The 7,913-nt window shown below is 30.7% G+C and overlaps 2 protein-coding genes across 2 annotated transcripts; both read right to left on the minus strand.

Annotated features, from left to right (window-relative positions):
• Window positions 1-2,209, minus strand: LOC132736183 (low affinity immunoglobulin epsilon Fc receptor-like). Its single transcript, XM_060723278.1, has 5 exons — window positions 2,120-2,209; window positions 1,910-2,007; window positions 1,318-1,399; window positions 262-478; window positions 1-94 (listed from the first exon to the last, which is right to left on the minus strand). Exons 1-5 carry the CDS (start codon window positions 2,151-2,153, stop codon window positions 73-75), a joined length of 453 nt encoding a protein of 150 aa, XP_060579261.1. The 5' UTR covers window positions 2,154-2,209; the 3' UTR covers window positions 1-72.
• A 911-nt stretch (window positions 2,210-3,120) lies between these two features.
• Window positions 3,121-5,420, minus strand: LOC132736184 (galactose-specific lectin nattectin-like). The gene is made up of 5 exons (XM_060723279.1): window positions 5,332-5,420; window positions 5,141-5,238; window positions 4,569-4,650; window positions 3,494-3,710; window positions 3,121-3,214 (listed from the first exon to the last, which is right to left on the minus strand). Exons 1-5 carry the CDS (start codon window positions 5,363-5,365, stop codon window positions 3,193-3,195), a joined length of 453 nt encoding a protein of 150 aa, XP_060579262.1. The 5' UTR covers window positions 5,366-5,420; the 3' UTR covers window positions 3,121-3,192.
• Window positions 5,421-7,913: the final 2,493 nt, after the last annotated feature.

Consider the following 7,913-nt stretch of genomic DNA (forward strand, 5'->3'; position numbering starts at 1 on the left):
TCAGAATAATGATTATTTTATTTGATTATTTTGGTTAACAGTGCAATCAATTAACAAACCAGTCCACATTTGTCAACCAATGATTTCCTGATTTCTGAAAGGCAACAATATGACTACAACTTTAGTTTTAACTCTTTTTTTTCAAGCAAAATATGTTATATATACTACTGGGAAAGAATTGTAAATGTAATTGCTATTGTAATTGTATTTAGAAAAAGTAAGCAAAAACACTTATTTGTTTAAATGTTTGAAATATCTTACTGTAATGTTTTCTCGCAAACATATTTCTGTATGTAATGACACGGCCGGTCATTCCACAGACCATGTGTATCCATTTCAAGACAGTTCTCATCATGTCCACTATTATTTGGTTCTGTTGGTCGCCACTTTGTGTACGTCATATCTGAATGGGAGTTTATCCATATCCATTCACCTTCGGTCGATAAATCTGTCCCGCCAATCCATATTCCTTTATTATCTTTGAATAAAATATGAAGAAAAGCATTCGTTTGTAAACAGAATATCATGGGAAAGTGCAAGAGGAAATAAGCTTCTTATTTGGAAACGAGGATATTGGTGCAATATTTTCGAGCAAAACTAATGTACTATAAATATCGAACATATCTGGCTTGTAAAGCACACATTTACTGAGCCCAGAACGATCTCATTTATATCCTGAAGCACCTGATCCCTGAATTAGAAACGTTAGCATTATTTCTATGTAGAATTAGCCGACTTTTCTAGAATGAGCTCTATAAAATACAAAAAAGCATATTGTGTCATTATTGTCATAGGTACTTTACAAATTAAAAAATCAAAGATATAGGTAGATAAAGCAAATAATTATTTTAAATAATATCAACTTAAACACTTTAGTGGTTCGTAAACATATTTGAGAATAGTGTTCTGATAATGTTATGTATGATTTATATCAGTACGCCATTTGGTAAAGATGCCTCTACAAATGATATACAAAAAATGTATATGGACATTTTTTATCATTGCCAGCAGGAATTATAAAGGATTCCAGCTATAAAACATATTGCTTATCCGAAATGAATAATATTTTAAATAAGACAATACTGTGTGGCATACACAGAAAAAACACGTATGTCTCACATATTTATTATACACTAGATCGATTATATAACGCCAAGAACTTGCACAATCTAACAAATGAGAGTGGAATTTGTACAAAGCGAAAATAAAAAAGAATAGTATAAAAAGTTCGGCGTGAACAACAAACATACACATTCATGATATTATATACATGTATATTGTTCCATTTGACCTCAATATTACTGAAAGCAGAACTACCTGTAACAAGCCCGTGAATAAACGTGTTTTCTTTCTCATCACCAATCTCTGCTAGGTATGCCCCATCCAACTCGCAAACAACCTTACAAAATATAACATATTGTCAAGGTCGATTTCGTAAAATGTTTGGTTGCACACATATAAACATATTCTAACAATAATAAATTATAATATTTGTTTTAGTGTTTTGTAGTCAGTGTGTAATGATATTTAATTCAAAATGATTCATTTTCATTATCAATAAGTAAATACAATTTTTGAAATTGCAACAATAGATTACAAGTCATAACACTATTTCTTATTAAAATAGCGAAAAACGGATTCCCTTAAAATGCCCAAATGACATAATCTAAAATGTTGCATGCTCGGTCTGATTGAGATTGTTCATAGACGGCACTGGAAAACGCAATTAACCGTCCATGCCTCCTTACACCGGGTTAAGCAGAGTTTAAGATTTAAACATGAAAATTGTGAAATTATGAATTTAGAATCATCTGCAGAACGATTAAGTAAGTAAGTTATAACTGAATGACTTATAAAGGTAACAACCTTTGTTGTTGTTTTTAATGGAAAAAATATAGTTGTATTATACCTTTGCATCTATCCAAGTCTCTGTGTCAAATCTTAGTCTATAACATGACTGACCATGATGTATCCAGCCGTCTGGGCACTGACCATAGACCACGGCCACTAATGTAAGAAAAGTCAATGATAAGGTTATAATAATCTATATGCATTTTTTTTGTAACAGAATTACAATTTTCGTAAAGTGTAACACAAAAAAAATTAACAAATACATTACCGGAAAGTGTAAGAAGTATGAAATGTCTCATCATAACAGAAATGAAGTTTATTTTTGACCTTATCCTTCTACTTAAATGTCATAGTATATATATGAAAGATAAGAAAAGTAAATTTAGTGTTGTCAACTTGTCATAACTCTCACATAGATTTTAGATGTCTTAAATGGTGGAATGGTTTTAACATTATACTCTACTGAATAAAACAAGAAAACGACACAAGATTTTAGCAAGGAATTGCGAGCACATTCCAAACTTAGAGTACATGAAATTGACAATGATTAATGGAAAGTTTCAAGAAGCTTACTTTACTCTTACCCAGCTAAACATCTCAAATAACATTTTCTCTTTAATCCGGACAAAACCAATTATCATAAATATGGAAAATTAAAAAAAAAATGAACTGGCTGAATGGCGAACGATACATGCCATGACGGACACGTTGACTAACCTTGGTTTGCACTGTTGGCTTAGTATGGGTGAATCAGTTGCCGCTAGCGGGCTACGGGTTATTGGTCCTGGATTTCGCTTATTTTTTTATATTTTTTTCTGTTGAGTTCCAACAACGTATGAGTATGAAACATATTTATGTTAAAGTGCACTTATTCTCATATTTTTCAAATTTCATTGACAGTTGTTAAATCTTTAGATGTGTCAAAATGTTACATGCATTATACAGTAAACTGTACTGTGTATAAAATAAAAGCAATATATAGTGCTTAAAATTACAAATTATGGAATTAAAAACCATGCAACAGATACACTTAATACGTTGAAAACGAAAAAAAAAGGACAACCCCCCCCCAAAAAAAAACACAACAACAAAACAACAGCAACAACGACATAAAAAATATCTAGTATCATCACACAATAATTTGTTAAATAATTTACATGTAATGTTCATACTATACGCTTTAAAACATTATTTTCGTTTGAAACATACTCGATGCGATTTTTGTTAAGCCTTTCAACATTATTATTCAACATAAAAATAAAGCAATCATCAGAATAATGATTATTTTATTTGATTATTTTGGTTAACAGTGCAATCAATTAACAAACCAGTCCACATTTGTCAACCAATGATTTCCTGATTTCTGAAAGAAGGCAACAATATGACTACAACTTTGGTTTTAACTCTTTTTATTACAAGCAAAATATGTTATATATACTACTAGAATAATCAGACAAGCCACACAAACACGAACATTTAGTAATTTAATTTAATTGCAAACGTTTCGGCTATATGCCTTCATCAGTGCAAAACATAATGAATATACTACTAGGAAAGAATTGTTACTGCAATTGCTGGTGTAACTGTATTTAGACAAAGTAAGCAAAAACACTGATTTGTTTAAATGTTTGAAATATCTTACTGTAATGTTTTCTCGCAAACATATTTTTGTATGTAATGACACGTCCTGTCATTCCAAAGACCATGTGTATCCATTTCAAGACAGTTCTCGTCATGTGCCATATTATTTGGCTCTGATGGTCGCCACTTTGTGTACGTCATATCTGAATGGGAGTTAATCCATATCCATTCACCTTCGGTCGATAAATCTGTCCCGCCAATCCATATCCCTTTATTATCTTTGAATAAAATATGAAGGAAAAACATTCGAACAAAATGTAATGGTAAAGTGCAAGAGGAAATAAGATTCTTATTTGAAAGAGCATTTTAGAAATAAAGATATTGGTGCAATATTTTCGAGCAAAACTAATGTACTATAAATATCAAACATAGCACACATTTACTGAGCCCAGAACCGTCTTATTTATATCCTAATGTACCTGATTCCTTTATTAGAAACGTTAGCATTATTTCTTTGTGTAAAAAGCCGACCTTGCTAGAATGATCACTATAAAATACAAAAAAGTATCTAAATAAGTAAATCTCCATTGCCATACGCATATTGTGTCATTATTGTCATCGACACTTTACAAATTAAAAAATCAAAGATATAAGTAGATGAAGTATATTTTAAATAATATCAACTTAAACACTTTAGTGGTTCGTAAACATATTTGAGAATAGTGTTCTGATAATGTTATATATGCTTTATATCAGTAAGCCATTTTGTAAAGATGCCTCTATAAATGATATACAAAAAATGTATATGGACATTTTTTATCATTGCCAGCAGGAATTATAAAGGATTCCAGCTATAAAACATATTGCTTATCCGAAATGAATAATATTTTAAATAAGACAATACTGTGTGGCATACACAGAAAAAACACGTATGTTTCACATATTTATTATACACGTATATTGATTATATAACGTCAAGAACTTGCACAATCTAACAAATGAGAGCGGAATTTATACAAAGCGAAAATAAAAAAGAATAGTATAAAAAGTTCGGCGTGTTGAACAACAAACATACACATTCATGATATTATATATATTGTTCCATTTGACCTCAATATTGCTGAAAGCAGAAATACCTGTAACAAGCCCGTGAATAAACGTGTTTTCTTTCTCATCACCAATCTCTGCTAGGTATGCCCCATCCATCTCACAAACAACCTTACGAAATATAACATATTGTCAAGGTCGATTTCGTTAAATGTTTGGTTTCACACATATAAACATATTAAAATATTAATAAATTACAATATATGTTTTAGTGTTTTGTAGTCAGCGTGTAATGATATTTAATTCAAAATGATTCATTTTCACTTATCAATAAGTAAATACATTTTTGAAATTGCAACAATAGATTACAGTTCATAACACATTTTTTTTTATTAAAATAGCAAAAAACGGATTCACTTAAAAACGCACAAATGACAAAATCTAAAACGGTGCATTTTCGGTTTTGATTGAGATTGTTCATAGACGGTACTGGAAAATGCATCTTAACACCGGGTTAAGCAGAGTTTAACATTTAAACATGTGAAATTATGAATTAAGGATCGTCTGCAGAACGATTAAGTAAGTCAGTTATAACTGAATGACTTATAAAGGTAACAACCTTTGTTGTTGTTATTAATGAAAAAATATAGTTGTATTATACCTTTGCATCTATCCAAGTCTCTGTGTCAAATCTTAGTCTATAACATGACTGACCATGATGTATCCAGCCGTCTGGGCACTGACCATAGACCACCGCTACTAATGTAAGAATGATAAGATTAAAAATTTTTGTAACAGAATTACAATTTTCATAAAGTGTAACAAAAAAAAATAAAAAAATAAATACATTACCAGAAAGTGTAAGAAGTATGAAATGTCTCATCATAACAGAAATGCAGTTTATTTTTGACCTTATCCTTCTACTTAAATGTCATAGTATATATGAAAGATAAGAAAAGTAAATTTAGTGTTGTCAACTTGTCATAACTCTCACATAGATTTTAGATGTCTTAAATGGTGGAATGGTTTTAACATTATACTCTACTGAATAAAACAAGAAAACGACACAAGATTTTAGCAAGGAATTGCGAGCACATTCCAAACTTAGAGTACATGAAATTGACAATGATTAATGGAAAGTTTCAAGAAGCTTACTTTACTCTTACCCAGCTAAACATCTCAAATAACATTTTCTCTTTAATCGGGACAAAACCAATTATCATAAATATGGAAAATTAAAAAAAAAATGAACTGGCTGAATGGCGAACGATACATGCCATGACGGACACGTTGACTAACCTTGGTCTGCACTGTTGGCTTAGTATGGGTGAATCAGTTGCCGCTAGCGTGCTACGGGTTATGGGTCCTGGATTTCGCTTATTTTTTTATATTTTTTCTGTTGAGTTCCAACAACGTATGAGTATGAAACATATTTATGTTAAAGTGCACTTATTCTCATATTTTTCAAATTTCATTGACAGTTGTTAAATCTTTAGATGTGTCAAAATGTTACATGCATTATACAGTAAACTGTACTGTGTATAAAATAAAAGCAATATATGGTGCTTAAAATTACAAATTATGGAATTAAAAACCATGCAACAGATACACTTAATACGTTGAAAACGAAAAAAAAGGACAACCCCCCCCCCCCCAAAAAAAAACAAAACAACAAAACAACAGCAACAACGACATAAAAAATATCTAGTATCATCACACAATAATTTGTTAAATAATTTACATGTAATGTTCATACTATACGCTTTAAAACATTATTTTCGTTTGAAACATACTCGATGCGATTTTTGTTAAGCCTTTCAACATGATAAATCTCTATATTTATGATACAAATGTACATATGTAACAAACAACAACAAGACACCAAAGGTTTGTATAGACCCATCTTTAATACGGCTTATAATTAAACCAGATCAGGAATGATTTAGAAGTTCAAAATACTGTCTATAACGTATTGTGTGAATTGAGGACACGGCAACTACAATCATCAAGTACACATTTACCGGTTATAGAAGAAAAAGCGTATTCAGGACAGGAATGTTAATCGTAAATCTAAATTTGATCTGAAATTGTCAGACACAAGGGATATAATAATGTTTACAAATCAGCAGAATTCTTATAGGGGACACCTGATGCGATGTCATTAGATGTATCATAGATACAGAGAGTTAAGGAACGGCAATCGGTTAGTGTTGATTTATTCAAAGCTTCAAAGCTTCTTCTTATTGACTTAAACGTAAAATTGTTACGTTGTCTTCCAGTAAATTCTGCGGAAACGAATAACTATGTGCAAGAAGACCTTTCCTGTATGAAATATGTAATACTTAAAAAGAAAAGTCCAAATATTATTAAACAGGATAATATGTTGTACGTCAAAAACTTTCTATTGTGTGAGTTTCAGAATTTAGTTTTATGTATCAGTTTATAAAATATCGCTGAATATAATAGACTTGTCAAGGCGCAGCTAAGCGTACAACCTTTAACCTCTGACTACGACAGCATTTGCATTGTGCGTCAACAGAGGCCTTATAGCGATGTAGGATACAATACTGCGCTGCTATGGCATCCTTACTCCAACTGACTTCCGTTCAAGCTCATTTTGGCTATATTTGTTCTGTGTAAAAGCATCATCGTTAACTTACGTAAACTAAAAATCGGACTATTCTCAAAATATATTTATGGTAAAAGCGGAATAATCTCAGAACAACATTTTATTCACTTCAAACAGAGTAGTCTTTCATAACACATTAATGAAAATGAAAACAAAAAATATTTGTAATGACCGCATTCATTTATTACATCAGTTTATATATCAAAGAAGAATATAAACAATGCTATTCTGAATGAATACGTAGACTTCATTGTATGTGTCTGTGTATGTGTATTTATCAAATACTCGTCATCGTTTTGCTGCCCTAGATCGCATAATTTCGCATTTCGAGTTACCCAATAACAGATCTTTATATATTTTTAAATTGATAAAAGAATATTTAATCAAGACAGCTTTTAGTATATTGATAAAGCAACCATGTTAAACACCAGGTAGTGAAATACACATGTATACTTTAATTAAATTATCAAACAGTCTTATTCATAGGCGTTAAAATAAGTGTCTCACTTATCAACAGGTCCGACAGACAATTATCATCACTAGTGTGGAAACTAATATTCTTGAATAAAATCAGATTTGAGAGGTAATATCTCTTTTTAGGTAAAAAGGACGCAATCCAAATTTGGAACATATTTAATATTATTGATGAAAATGCTACATGATTGAAGTGTACTGTCAAGTTGTTATACACATAAAGAATCAAACGAAAAATGAACAGACACATTTGTCTTATTTTCGTATAATGGTGATATTTACATGGTTTTTGACTAATAGATTTTTCTCCTGACATACTTTAGTGTATTTT

This window comes from Ruditapes philippinarum, unplaced genomic scaffold (genome assembly GCF_026571515.1).
Source record: "Ruditapes philippinarum isolate M1 unplaced genomic scaffold, ASM2657151v2 ctg2163_1_1_1_1, whole genome shotgun sequence".
In the NCBI taxonomy this organism is placed as follows: Eukaryota; Metazoa; Mollusca; class Bivalvia; order Venerida; family Veneridae; genus Ruditapes; species Ruditapes philippinarum.

Excerpts from the sequence above, each read along its gene's own strand:
- LOC132736183 (XM_060723278.1), bottom strand. The coding sequence starts at position 2,153 with ATGATGAGACATTTCATACTTCTTACACTTTCCG. Across the intron at positions 2,008-2,119 it reads CATACTTCTTACACTTTCCG|TGGCCGTGGTCTATGGTCAG; the intron begins GTAATGTATTTG and ends TTCTTACATTAG. Across the intron at positions 479-1,317 it reads TATTCACGGGCTTGTTACAG|ATAATAAAGGAATATGGATT; the intron begins GTAGTTCTGCTT and ends TTTTATTCAAAG.
- LOC132736184 (XM_060723279.1), bottom strand. The coding sequence starts at position 5,365 with ATGATGAGACATTTCATACTTCTTACACTTTCTG. Across the intron at positions 5,239-5,331 it reads CATACTTCTTACACTTTCTG|TAGCGGTGGTCTATGGTCAG; the intron begins GTAATGTATTTA and ends TTCTTACATTAG. Across the intron at positions 3,711-4,568 it reads TATTCACGGGCTTGTTACAG|ATAATAAAGGGATATGGATT; the intron begins GTATTTCTGCTT and ends TTTTATTCAAAG.